Source organism: Aulonocara stuartgranti (assembly GCF_965226115.1).
Source record: "Aulonocara stuartgranti genome assembly, chromosome: 20".
Lineage (NCBI taxonomy): Eukaryota > Metazoa > Chordata > Actinopteri > Cichliformes > Cichlidae > Aulonocara > Aulonocara stuartgranti.
Genome location: NC_138956.1, coordinates 35,814,308 through 35,828,886, shown reverse-complemented (window position 1 = coordinate 35,828,886; position 14,579 = coordinate 35,814,308). Strand labels below are relative to the sequence as shown.

General features: G+C 42.8%; 1 protein-coding gene across 6 annotated transcripts in view; it reads left to right on the top strand.

The window, feature by feature from the left end:
- Positions 1-14,264, top strand: part of LOC309697016 (extracellular sulfatase Sulf-2-like) — a gene marked incomplete at its 3' end in the record, with an annotated part of 118,699 nt that extends 104,435 nt beyond the window's left edge. For 3 of the 6 annotated variants that reach the window (XM_082518625.1, XM_082518627.1, XM_082518626.1), the window contains 11 exons: positions 322-562; positions 2,200-2,392; positions 2,475-2,571; positions 4,503-4,597; positions 4,677-4,736; positions 4,845-5,014; positions 5,289-5,431; positions 6,737-6,860; positions 8,268-8,304; positions 8,479-8,535; positions 9,595-14,264. In XM_082518625.1, the coding sequence (XP_082374751.1) occupies positions 322-562; positions 2,200-2,392; positions 2,475-2,571; positions 4,503-4,597; positions 4,677-4,736; positions 4,845-5,014; positions 5,289-5,431; positions 6,737-6,860; positions 8,268-8,304; positions 8,479-8,535; positions 9,595-9,625 (1,248 nt within the window). The remainder of the gene's footprint in view (positions 1-321; positions 563-2,199; positions 2,393-2,474; positions 2,572-4,502; positions 4,598-4,676; positions 4,737-4,844; positions 5,015-5,288; positions 5,432-6,736; positions 6,861-8,267; positions 8,305-8,478; positions 8,536-9,594) is intronic. The other 3 variants (XM_082518628.1, XM_082518630.1, XM_082518629.1) reach the window with 3 other exon arrangements.
- Between the last annotated feature and the right edge of the window lie 315 nt (positions 14,265-14,579).

Here is a 14,579-nt window from a genome sequence, read left to right as displayed (position 1 = left end):
TTGTTAAGCGTGCGTGTTGTTGTAAATTAATTCTGAGGTAAACAAATATTTTTCTGTTTAATTTTGTGATTTCGTGAACTTTTGTTGCATCTTTTGTAAGTTGTTGTATATGTGACATCACATCCTGCCTGAAGATAATCCTTATATGATTATCAGGATGCCGTTTCCCTTTTAACTTCCAGCTTTCAATATTCGCGTTAAAGTATTTATTTATATTTTATTTATGGAGCTTTTATATACTAACATTTGATGTTGGGAAAACTAAACCGGCTCCTCTGAATTGTTAAAAATAATTCCTCGCGCTCGATTTTGTGTGTGCAGAAGTGGCAGTGTGTGGAGGACGCCACGGGGAAGCTACGGCTCTTCAAATGTAAGAATGAAGGAGGGGCCACAAGCTTCCAGAGGGGTGTGATTGGCCGTCAGCGTCCAATCAGCATCAAGTCTCAACTGTACCTTCCAAATTCTGGTGCCTGCGACTGCGATTTCCGTGACCTGCGACCTCTGAACCTTCGACCCTCCATGATGAAGCCGTTCAACAAGAAGCCTTTCTTCTCCAAAAAGAGTGAGTGTTAACGCTTCATTCCACCAGGGGGCAGCAGTGATTATTAGGCATGCGCAGTTTGCCTCATGAAAAAATAATTTTGTGTTGGGTTTAAAATGGAAAACTGTTGAGCGCCACGTGTGAGCAGTTTAGCAGCTTTTCTGGAATTCTCTGATTCCTTTATTAAGTTTCATCCATAAATCGCTTAAAAGCCTAAACAGGTTAAAGGTGCGATCAGTGGTGGGGTTTGTGTCATCATGCTGCTCGCGGCGTCTGCAGGATGCGAAGGGATGATTGGATACATTTGGATGATGCGTTTAAAAGAGTGCCAGGACAAGATGATTGTTGTTACTGACTTTACAGTGGTTTCATTGTTGTGGATGACTGGTGTACGCAGATGTTTTAATCCCAACGATTAATAATTCAAACGAGCACCTACACACCGACACGTTGGAATCATCACTGTGACCAAGTCTGACAAACTCCTGCAGATATGACACATTAGTGCCGGTCATACTCACAAACAGACGAACCTCTCACCAAAGAAATGTCAGAGCTTTTGGAAAATAGTACCAAAATGTTTTTGCATGACACTTATTTGCAGTTTTTAATTTTCCAGCTGCTGATTGCTGCTGATTTTAAACTTTCGTTTTTTTTTTTTCAGCGTAGCTGTCGCTGCTTTGTGGTAATAAGTTTGTCATGAAACAGGAGCCGCGGTTCATATGAGATGATACGAGCACTGCTGTATGTGCTCAGAGAGAAAGACGGTGCATAAAGTCCTCAGACGTGTCAGCTTTAGATCTCTTTCACTCCTCTGACAAACTCATCTCGCCAGGATGACACGTTTGAGGCGGCTCAATGCGGTCGTAGAGGAGTGCACACTCTTGTCATGGTTTGGATCTTTATCTCTGAGTTCAGCAGTGTGTTTGGCTGATCCTGTGTCTGATGGATTGCTACTTTGAACTCTGTGGTTGGAGGCCCACATGTTTAAATAATCCATTTGTCAGATTTGTTCAGATGTCACATTAGAGCATAAATTTAAGTCCTGCAGCTGTTTTTCACAGCACCACTCGGAGCAGTGACTGTTGTGCACGAGGCTGGGTTTGTTTACCATGTGCATGCAAGCACACGTGGTAAAATGTCCTTTCTTAATTCCTTAAATTGAAGCAGGAACAGGATCGACTCTTAAGTCCGTGTAACGAATAAAGAAGTTAATTTATTTTTAGGTCAGTTTCCAACAGCTTGCCACCAGAGCTTCCAACCTTTCCTTTAATGACTTTTCTATTTCCCTTTCTTTCTTGTGAAGAGGCTGTGAGCGAAGATGTTTTTAGATTTAGAGATAACCTGGTTTCTCCTGTTTCAGAGCTGTTGTTCTCAGGCCGCAGCTTCCACTTTGTGGTGTGATGCTGACCTCTAACGTTTGAGGACAGCACTGCATCACCCTTATGGTGGTAGAGATGCAGATATTTGAGGTTCTCCGTCAATGATGAGCTTTAGTTTAGCCATTACTGTAACACTGAGGCATGTAAACGTGTACTTAGAGACTGCAGGAAGTGGATTTTATTGTGTAGGGCAAGAGCAGTGTGATGATAAACTTCTTATTCTTCTCAGTGGTGATATTCGCTGAGGTGATGAGCTTAATTGTGTTTGTCTGTCAGAGTTCAAAGCCCTGAAGAATTACTCCAGGAACCGTTACAGCCGCTCTCTCTCCATGACGAACAATTACCCTGGAAACCAGAGCCTGGCAGGCTGGGATCAGCCAATGAGAGACGAGTCTGAGGACGAGTTTAGCGGGATGGGAGGAGATCCCAACGCCGTGGTCACACCCAACTCTGTCAAAGTCACTCACCGGTCAGTAATGCTTGTTTTTTTCGTGTTATGATATGATGCTCTTTAACCAAATACGACTGATATTAAATCTGTTTTCCTGCAGATGTTCCATCCTGTCTAATGCAACAGTGAAGTGTGACACGGGAGTGTATCAGTCCCTGCAGGCCTGGAAGGACCACAAGCTGCATATCGACCACGAGGTAACGTCCTTCTCACGTTTCTGTAAAAGCCACACAGCAGTACGAGTTAGCGTCTCTGCACTGTTGGGACCACAAACTGTATGTGAGGTGGACATGAAGCGCATTAAAGGAGCATTCTGTCTGACGGCCTCTTCTCTTCTGTATTTGATCTCTGACCTGAGGACACACTTTGCTGATGGTTTTGCTTTCTTTCTTTTTAAGTCTTATCATTTCTAACCTGTTGGTTCTGAAGATTTTGGACCTGTTAGAGTCAAAAACATAAAGGAAGGCACATTTTAGGCCCGCCCTACCTCGTGATTGACAGGTCACTATCACTGCTTCACGGTGAGATCCATCACTCGCTTGTGACTTCCGGGTTCAACAAACTAAGCTGCCAACAACCAAAACACTTCACAACTTTAGTGACTATGAACAGATTTTAAAACAACTTTTTTAAAGGCTTTAATTTAATCTAAACTTGACCTTCTCCAAAGGTAGTGCTGGTACCTAAACCCTAGTCTCCTGCTTAAAGGTTTTTTGTGAATTACCCCCTGAAGCTCTGGTTTATTTAGTGATATTTCCACCTGAAATAACGTCCCACAGTCACATGCAGACACAGTAGTGCTGAGATGTTGAATCAGTCAGTGCGCTCTTGTCCCTTTAAACTGAACTGTCCTCGAGCTTTGAAGCTCCTGACTCAGCTTTTTCTGAAAGGTGGAGGGAGGATGTTCATAAAGTGCTTGAGCCGCTCCGCTTCCCCACGATCCATCTGCATGTTTGATCAGGCACAGATTTTGCACCGTACGCCCGACCTAACAAAACCCTGGGGTTGTGCATGTGCGAGGCAAGTGTCGTGGAGTCGGTTTATAAAGCAGCAGAATAATCAATCAAATTAGTCGTCATGTATAAAAGTAAGAAAACAGTCCAAATTAACTCATTCACTGCCATTGACGTCTATAGACGTCAATTACGTTTCCAATGGGAGGGGCTAGAATACAACCTCGGGCAGCTTGTCAGTGAACATCAGACTGCTTGAAATGTATTTTTCACAAAAAGCTCGTTTTCTCCCTTTTTGTGGTCAAAACAGGCATTTTTGGTGGAACCCACCTCTCTTCTACAGCTGATTACTAAAGAATGGAAAATGGTAGAAACAAGCTTTTTTTTTTGGATGGAAGAAGAGAGTCTGTTCTTCATTTTGGTAGGTTCAGCGTTTATATGATCATAACACACAGTTTTCTGTGGCTCTTCAAAAATGAGTGAAAATGCTCAAAAACCCTGGCAGTGAATGAGTTAAGCACAATTTAATGGGAAAGGTTAAATACAGGGCACATTTAAAAGTCAGTGATCGCAGTGATTACACCAGTGATTACACCAGTGATTACACCAGTGATTACACTGTTCATTGATCTGATCCTATTCTAGGTGCTGGGATGTGCAGAGTGTGGATAACATTAGCAGCCCTGCCTCCTGGCAGGTTAGCGTTTCCGTGTCTGTGCAGACTGTAGCTGCCCGCTGTTCCGGGTGAATGATTCTGTGACAGATAACTGAGTCTGCCGGGTTCCTCTCTCTCTCCACCTCATTGGTTTACAACTTCCTGCTACAGACTGGGATGCTGCTGTCTGCTGGACTGCAGCCCCGGCTCCTGTCAGGTGTGCACAACACGGTACACCTGTCAGGTAAACCTGGGAGTTGTAAATGAATGAAATAGGACTAATTGGTTCATCCAGCTAACAAGATCTGCAGCATCTAGGCAACCAGTCGTGCTCACCCAGCCAATCAAAACAGTAAGTTAGAGAGTGAAAAAGACTTACAGCAGTGACGCTTGTTTTAAAAAGTTTGGGATGTCGCTCTAAAAATCCCAGCTCACACCCGACGCCGCAGAAGTGAAGTAAGTTTAAGGTTCTGCAGAATATTATTAGTGGCTCTGAATGATACCTGTGACATTCTCTCAGATTGAGACTCTGCAGACGAAGATAAAGAACCTGAGAGAGGTCAGAGGTCACCTGAAGAAGGCCCGCCCCCAGGAGTGTGACTGCAGTAAATATCTGTAAGTAGCAGAAAAGTGCACGCCACAGTTTTAGATTCATGCATGTGATTAAACGCGATGTGACGTTTGTGTTTCTCAGGTACAAATCCAAACTGAAGAACAAACTGAGGTACAGAGGAGGGAGTCTGCATCCGTTCAGGTGAGACCATTGTGGCGATAAGCCAGCACGCTGTGTTTTTACATAAATGGCCCTGGGCAGCTACATCCTACAAGCTTTATCTGTGTGTGTGTGTGTGTGTGTGAGCAGGAAGGCCGGGGCTCGGGACAAGAAGGCGTGGCTTCTAAAGGAGCAGAAGAGGAGGAAGAAGATGAGGAAGATGATCAAGAGAATCAGAAACAATGACACGTGTTCAATGCCAGGACTCACCTGCTTCACTCATGACAACCAGCACTGGCACACGGCGCCGTTCTGGACGTGTAAGAGCCACTGCTTTACTTTGTGATGATCATCACAACCCTGAGCGTTTCGACATCACGATGTTTGAGCTTTCGATCGTTGTTGTTGCAGCCACTAAAAGAGTTTGCTGTGATCTGTGTTTGTGCTGTGCTTATAAATAACGCCATCAAAGTGCTGTCCCAAACCGAGAACCACACTTTCTAAAAATCTCCTCGTTCTTCGGGTTTAACCAGCACAGCAAGAAAAATATTGTTAATGAATATGTGTGTGTTTGTGTTGGTGTGTGTGTTGCAGTGGGTTCATTCTGCGCCTGCACCAGTGCCAACAACAACACGTACTGGTGTCTGAGGACCATCAACGAGTCCCACAACTTCCTGTTCTGTGAGTTTGCGACTGGCTTCCTGGAGTACTTTGACCTCAACACAGACCCGTACCAGGTACAGAGCAGTTTTCTGATTTTAGCTTAAAGGTGTTGATTTCCTGCGTTAGCTCGCTGACATGCTTCCCATGACATAAATGCTTCCCAAAGTCCCAAACTCTAACCTCATTGTGGCTTTAACCCTCAAGCAGGTCTGTGAAAGGGAGGGGGGGTCTAAAAGTCAAACTGGTCCTCGTGAAAAATATGTGGTCATGTTCTATCTCATCATCATCTTTAATCTTCGGTTTCCTGTGAGAAATGACTTCACTCACACAATCGTGTTGTTCTCAAGAAAGCTGCAGTCTTCTCATCTAAAGCATTCAGTGAGTGTTACAGCCGACCTCTACTGTGCGACCGCCTGTGTGTGATACGTTCAGGAGACATCTGGAAATGAAAGCTCCAAAACATAGCCTGGGTTGCCTCAAGGCGCTTTATATTGTAAAGTAACCCCCTGTGAACAAGCGCTTTGGCAACAGTGGGAAGGAAAAACGTCCCTTTAACAGGAAACCTCCTGGGAAGGCCATCTGCCACAACCAGATTGGGGTCAGGAGAGAAAGACGGGACAAAAACACACTGTGGAAGAAGTTAGGGATGAATAATAACTAATGATTAAATGCAGAGAGGTGAATAAACACACAGTGAGTGAAGAAGAAACACCCAGTGCATCATGGGAATCCCCCAGCAGTCTACATCTATTGCAGCATAACTAAGGGAGGATTCAGGGTCACCTGGTCCAGCCCTAACTATATGCTTTAGCAAAAAGGAAAGTTTGAAGCCTGATCTTGAAAGTAGAGATAGTGTCTGTCTCCAAATCCAAACTGGAAGCTGGTTCCACAGAAGAGGGGCCTGAAAACTGAAGGCTCTGCCTCCCATTCTACTTTTAAATACTCTAGGAACAACAAGTAGGCCTGCAGCGCGAGAGCGAAGTGCTCTAATAGGGTGATATGGTACTACAAGGTCATTGAGATAAGATGGGGCCTGATTATTTAAGACTGAAGGTTTTTCAGGGAGCTTTTAGGAAGTCCTGATAATAACAAATTACAGTCGTCCAGCCCAGAAGTAAAAATGTGTAAACTAGTTTTTCAGTGTTTCCCTGAGACACGATGTTTCTACAGGTTTGCATATTTCTTTCATTTATAAATGACACACATTCAGCCCGACAGTCACACTCACAATGCACGCGTCCAAGAAACTTGCATGACAGCAGAAATGTGGAGTTCCTGAGGCCCCACGGCTGTTGGGCTGATACACCTCATCTAATTTACCTGAACACAAACCACACAAACTACCGCCTCTCTCTTTGTCTCCTCATTTCTGCTTCCAGCTGATAAATGCTGTCAGCTCTTTAGATCGGACGGTTCTCAATCAGCTCCACGTGCAGCTGATGGAGCTCAGAGGGTGCAAGGGACACAAACAGTGTAATCCTCGCACGCGCTCAGTGGAACCAGGTAAGACAAACACACACACCTTGGACAAACGTCATTCATATAGCTGCTGCTAAACAGCACAGTTTTTATTACTCTGGAACTGTTTCACTATTCTTCCTCAAAAATATGAAGACTGTCAACTTTAACTCCAACGCTCAGTTGGAGCTGCTGTACTTCTGCAATTCAGACAGCAGCTTTATGCATTTGCATATTTCCACCTGCAGATGTGAATGAACAGCATTTGTTCCCTCAGCAGCCTCAGAGCCTGTGCTCTGCTATACTGATGGCTGAATTCACTTTAATGCTGGTTCACTGTCGTGGGGATAGAGATGTTGTTGCTAAGGCAGCTTTGAGAACATAAGAAATCTTCTCAGCAATGAAGTTTTCTGCGAGAGAAAGCAGCTTCAGGGTTCTTTGTTCTTTTTAAAAAGGTGCAGAGTACGTCAGACCTGTTCAGCCAGTATTCATGGAGGCGTGTCTGTGCTTCCCACAAAATTAGCCTGGATTCAAATTAAGAGCCAGTGGCTGCAACACTGCCTCAAAGGTTTTAAGCTGTTCAGGGTTCCAGCGAGATGTGAACTTTCTGAAATTTAAAATAAAGATACAGGTTTTAAAATTTTTAAAAAGCACGGTGGTTCGAACTGTTGCCTCACAGTAAGAAGGTCCTGAGTTCGATTCCAGCATCAGGCTTTGGTCTTTCTATGTGGAGTTTGCATGTTCTCTCCAGGCACTCTGGCTTACTCCAAAAGTTCAAAGACATTCAATTAGACTTAGAATTTGAACTTTTATTGTCAATGTACAGTTGCTTACACACTGAAATTCGGAGTTAGTGGGATTAGGTTACTTGGTAATTGCCCATAGGTGTAAATGGTTGTCTGTCTCTATGTTAGACAAGTCTATCCCTATCCCATGACTCCTGGGATAGGCTCCCTGAAAAGGATGAAGCTTTTAAAATTGTATCAGAAGAGATGGAAAGATGCATTTATAGTCAATAGCAATGGGCCAAAGTTAGAGCCCTGTGGCACTCCATTACTGAAAAAGGTGAGCATCAGCAGCAACTTAACGCTTAACTTAATTCCAGCTTCTCATTGTGACAAGTCAACAACAAACAACATTATTCGTCACATACACAATCATACAGAGAAATGCTTTGTGTCCGAGCTGCACACAGGCTGCAGACGCAGCCTCGCCATTCCAGGGCTTAGTTTTAGGACCCTTACTGGATACTGGGTGGGAATCGAACTTGCAACTCCCACTCCAAAGGTGTGTGGTCTTACCACTACACTGCAGTGTGTGTGTGCATTCAGATGATCCTTGTCAAGTTGAGTGATCACATGATGCTGCTGTACTTGATGATCAGGGACAACAAAATACCTCATCACAAGTGGCCTTGCCTTTGCTCATCAACCAATCAAACTGTCTTTTCAGCAGGAGGCCGGGCACATGGCAGCTTTCATGACTACAGGTACACACACACACACACACACACACACACACACACACACACACGCTCGTATATAATGTTTTTCTGCTCTGAATGCTGCATGATTTCCTGATGGAGCTGAGGGCTGCTGGTGGTGAAGCAGAGAGAGAGTGTGTGCGTGTGTGTGTGTAACATGGTGTGTGTTTGTTGCATCAGGCTGTTTGAGAGGAGGAAGTGGCAGAGAGTCAAGAAACCTTCATCGTCTCGAACCCTGTGAGTCTTCCTCCTCATTTTCCTCTTCATCTGACCTGCATGCCGCTTACTGCCTTTAACTGTGTGTCTGTAACATACAGTAGAGATGTGAATAAAAATAAATAAATACAGTAAAAGCCTTAGTTGAGTTAAACAAGCTGGTCTCCTCGTGCACCTCTGGACGGTTCTCAGCTCAGCTGAAGTCTCGGCCTGTCCACCTGCACTTGAAGTACACAGTGAGGCAAATGTGGCGAGTAGAAGCACATGACCGCTGTCCTGGTGTGGAGAAATGTGGGCACGCACCACAGTTTGGCTCATTTCATCTGAATGTTGTTCCTCAGACACTGGAGGACATTTCCAGCTCCACTTTGACAGGCTCAAATATCACACTGAGCTATAACCTCACACTGGAGTGAGCTTCAACCAGAGCCCAGCTCTCGCTAACAACAATGATCTTTCACAATAAATTTAAGCCAGTTTGAAACAAAAGTTCATGTTTGCACTTAGTGTCACTGCAGGACTTCAGCCTTGCTGAAAGAGGTCTGCAAGTGGCTGACAGGATGACTTCGAAGGGTCGAAGGTCATATGTCTCCTTCAGGTCTCAAAATAACTTCCAGCTGTTATACTAAAAACAGACCTGAGAGTGATGGATCAACCTTTACTGATGCTAATAGGTTTTTCTATCCAAAGGAAGTGTAAATATGACCTGAATTTCAAAATAAAACACTGCCGGTGGAAATGCTAACTGATGTCTGTTTGCGTCCACATGAGTACTGAGGAGTGTAATTGTTACCAGCAGCAGGAAATAACTCATATGATGTGTTAGATGTTCTGGTTTTATCAAAAGTGAAAGCCTGAAGGTGCAGAAACCTAAAAGTAGAGAGTGTAATTCATTTACTGACTCGTGCTGTTTGGCAAACAACCTTAATAAAGCGCGTTTGTGTCTGAGCCGCCTCCTGTGCTGCTGCCTGCATGGCCTCTCTGCTGTAACTACTGTAACTCACACTCTCAGTGCAGACACACAACTGTGGTTCAAGTCTGAGTGTGTGTGTGTGTGTGTGTGTGTGTGTGTCCAAACAGGGGTCCGATCTGGGATGGATGGAAGGGCTAAACCTTTATATTGGTTGAACTCCACCCACATCAGCTCGAAGGTGGAGGGCGTGGTCGTCAAGACATCATCACCAATTGACCACCACGGCTCCGCCTCACCTGTCAGCCAATCAGCTTCTTTAGTCTATGTGACATCACCAGGACCTCCCACCCTGCCGCTCAGGGAGACACTGGGACAAAATAGTCGACGCACCCCTCCACTGGGTGCTCCCGCTTCCTCCTCTTCCTCCCTTGACAAGGAGGGGAGCACCATGTGGAGGAGCAAGAAGAAGGAGGAGGATGGGGATGAGGAGGAGGATGGGGATGAGGAGGAGACAGAGAGGTAGACGAGGAAACCGTGATTGTAAAATAAAAGCAGGCTTGTTTGAGGAAAAACGTTTTGCTGTTTCACACCACCGAACATCAATCTGCTGAAATTCTATCTCTTCTTATCGACTCCTGTTTTCATCTCGTCTCTGACAGAAATCATGTTGCTTCAGGTGTTCATTAAGCACTCTTTGATTTTAATCAGTTTTTTTCAGACAGCAATGCTGGAGCGTCTGTTTATAAAAAAGTTTCTTTTCTCCGTTTTTTTCAGCGACTCTGTTAAAGATGGAAAAATTCAGATAGATGTTATTTTCCCATTTTTGTCTCCAGTGAGAGAACAACACAAACAGCTTCTGCCGTGATGAAATAAATGTTGTGTACCAACCTCTTAACTTTATTTTTGATACATTTTCTTGCTATTACACTATGTTGAAAATGGTAAATTGGTATTAATAACAAGAAAATGTTCATAAGGAAATGTTTGTCCTTGATACAGGAAACTTTGCTTGTTCCACAAAGATGGAATAAATTAAAAAGAGGAAACATGTGAACCCACTATGAGGACGAACATTTGTATTTTTTATGGCTTTACAGTTTTTTACAAAATATAATATAATAACCTAAATCATAAATATCATAAATACTGAAAGCAGATGAAAACTGTCACAGTATAACCAGAATTTTGTTTCCACAATAATGAATAAATAAGTAAAACAAATTCACATCTCTTTAAAACAAGAACAAATATTTTAACATATTTTTGAAGCTTTGGGGGGAAATGTTCCAGCTGCAGTAAAAAACTTTTTACATGAGACACATTGTTTCTGACATTTTTATCATATCTGAGTTTTATAAGAAACAATGACATGAATACTAAAAGCTCTTGGAAATGTGAAGTATTTTGAAATTTACATTATTGTCTGACACATTTCCTTAGGGGGGAAAATTGGTATATCACAATAACAGGAGAATAAAGTCTGATGAGATTAAAAAGTAGTGAAACTTTGTTGTGACACAATATCCTGAGTCCGTCATTATTGATCAGCTTTTTAAAGGTAGTAGAAGTTTTGACATATTTTCACATTCTTAGAAAAATATTGTTATCACTTGATTCATCTTCAAAACTCAGTGGAAGAAATCTAATGATGACAAAAGAAACCATAAATAAGTGTAAACCAGTATAAAAGAACTTTAGGCTGTTTTCATGATATGAAATAAAACATTCAAAAGGTAAAAGTATGATTTTAAAGCTTGTTGAAATTTAAAAAAAAAATAGTAACACATATAATCATAGTTTCACTCTGATTATGTGAAGTTTTACAAGAAACATTGTTAACATGCTGACAGCTGGGTTTGTGTTATTCAATTCAGTTCAGTTCTATTTACACAGCGCCAAATCACAGCAACAGTCGCCTCAAGGCGCTTTATATTGTAAGGTAGACCTACAATAATACATACAGAGACAAACCCAACAATCATATGAGCCCCTATGAGCACTTTGGCAACAGTGGGAAGGAAAAACTCCCTTTTAACAGGAAGAAACCTCCAGCAGAACCAGGCTCAGGGAGGGGCGGGGCCATCTGCTGCACCGGTTGGGGTGAGAGAGAATTATAAAATAAAACATTTCATTTTCATGTTATTTTGACGTATTTATCAGTTTCTTCCTTCTAAAACAATAAATCATCTCATCGTAAGGAGAAAACACAGAGTACATCCAAGTACGAATTGGTTTTTACGATGTTGCTTTTCATGGTTTCATGGGCTGTTAAATCATCTGTTTGGGAATAATAGCCTTCAAACAGTTATTTTATTATTATCATTGTTTTAAACTAAACGTGAAAGATGGTTTTAAAGGCTCAGTGTTTTGGTGGTCAGAAACCTTCATCAATGAACTGCACGGGGGCATCACTCAGACATGCATGCCTGCTAATTACAGCTAATTAACAGGCTGATAAAGAAGACGAAAGCACAAATCTCTCAGAAAGTCCTGTTAGAGTTAGAGAACTTGTGTTGCAGACACATTTTAGTCTGTAGTGACCTTGGTCGTCGTTGGCCAACCTTTGATTCCATCTTCTAATAACGATCTTATAAATGTAGGTCATCAAACTATTTTCAACACAAATGGACACTTTGTCACTGCAGTAAGAAACCTGCCATATATGTCTCATGTTTACATTATTACTTGTAAAAACGGAATCTCATGATAGCAAGAAAAAATGTCAAATATAAAAATGAGAAGTTATTTTTCTATTAAAACGTTTTTGTCATAATTTAGTATAAGAAAGTATTTTAATCTCTGATATTCTGATCATGATGAAAATGTATTCGTGTTGAACCTCGCAGTGAAGAGGCTCGCCATTTTTACAGAAGTATAGAAATGAAACCACCTCTTCCTCCTCCTCCTCCTCCTCCTCAGGTGACCTCCCAGTGGCCTCATTTGTTCTCCATGTTCATATTTAGTCTTTCTAACCATCTCTGAGGACTTTAAAGGACCTGCTCTCCCTTTTCCTGTTGTTACTAAACGGAGACTGAAGCGGACGCCACAAACTTTCGCTAACTTGGGTGTCGGTTACCGTAGTGACCGACAGCTTTATTGATGACAGAGCTACAGTTGTACTAACCTGGTGACTGACTACAGTTCCCATGATGCAATGCAGCAGCCCCGAAGTGAAGAACATGTCAGAGTCAAAGAGAACAAGCGAATGAATGAAGCGAGGGCACGGTGATGACGTCATCAGGTCTGGAAACAAAGGAGAGTTCACGGAGATCTGGTTCGGTGTTTTGGTTTTTTTAACGCTTCATCGTCCAATCACGTTGTACCTACACACCTTCCTTTTGGTTCAGTTGTTTCGTCCGCTCAGCTGAGTTTTAAAGTATTTTTTTTCATCTAGATCAACAACGGAACATATAAAATGTAAATTGTAACTGTAGAAAAGCACGACTGGATTCACACAGGAAGTCAAAACATTGAAATCGTGTATTTTTGAGTTTCCACGTCTGAATATTAACGCTGAGTGTTGAGAGAAGATCACCGTCAGTACAGCTGGACAGGAAGTGATAGTTTTCTTACTTGCATCTGGTCCCGCTTGTGTTTCTTATATTTCCCAGAATGCTGTTCAGCTGTTCGTTTTATTACTGCAGTGGACCTGTTCTGCGTTTCAGTATTTTCTGTAACATATCAGCTATCCAGTATTGGATGTTCATATTAAACATGGCCAAAGTTCAAAACACAAAGGTCAGTGTGTACAAATAATCACCGCGAGCGCTGGGCTTCAGACTCTCAACAGTCAGTTTCAGCCCATTTTTTCAGTGCTTGGGTCTGTGTGATGTCATAGAGAGGAAATATCCCTAACATTGTCATCGCAGGCACAGCCTCACCCACCTGCAGCAGAAACAGCAGAAATCTGGATTGTAGGAGCTAAAACAGGCAGTGAACCGAGCACCACGGCCCTGTTTGACATAAAGAAGGATTATTTTGAACTTGGACTCAGGAAAAGCTGCTCCAGAGAGTCCAGGGCTGAAAATGTGGAGCTGGAAATTAGCAGAACAGATGTCGGTGAACTCGGTGATCCAAATTATTCGTGACCTATTATTCCCTGAAGTTAGCAGTCATACGTTATAACAGTCTGTGTAATATCATTTTTTAAAAAGTTTGGATTTACTGTATATAGAGTACCGAACAGCTCAAGGGTCAAGAGGGAGAGCACACAGTGACCTAACATGATATCACAACACCACAGTGAGACCACTGTTCATTGGCTAATCTGGGCTTTTAGAAAAAAATCAACACATTACATGACGTTAATGTCATATCAGAGTTGCCATGATGATGAGTTCTGGAGGTGATTTTCTTCCTTCCTGTGTGAATGCAGCTGTCACTCTGCTGTCTGTAGACGTTTTTTCTTTCTTTCTTTAACCCCAAAGTGTATTTTGCTCTGCGGTGCTATTTGCTGTCTAACAGATATCTAGGAAAAACCTTCTGGTTGTGTTTGAATGTATTTGTAAATGTGTAGGCGTGTCTTCTGAAGACGCACACGAGAACCGGACCGATGTGGTCCAGCTGAGCCTGGACGGACGCGCACATACACACCTTCACTTTATCCACACGCACGCACACACACGCACACACACACTGAAGGACAAACTGCAGAGCACTTTGATTGGAGGATGCAGGGGACAAATGAACCAATGGAGGGTTCGTGGTGAGGCATGATGTAAAGCTGCCATGTGCAGCCAGTTAATACTGATCTAACACACCTGTACAGTCACCCACTGACCTGTGGATACAGTGATTGGTTTTAGTTTGTGAATAAAGTGTTGAATGCCAAACTGTGCCTTTTCTGTCCAAAGTGTTTTTGTCTGCAACCTATCCCAGAATTTGGCTACTGAACTGAACATGATATATAAGTGACTTAGATAACTTCTAAATATTTGGCTGAGATTGAACATAGTTTTCACACAGCTGAATAAACAGAAAACTGATTAAACTGAAGTGTGAGATGATCGAGAATTTACTCCAATGTCTTGTTATATTTTGACGCGAATCTGAAGGCGAGACCGTCCCATTTCACAGCCTCGCACTTCTGCCCTTCTCGGTCTTCGGAGGACCCGGCCCACGTAGACCGCGAAGGCTGGGTCCTCCGAAGGAT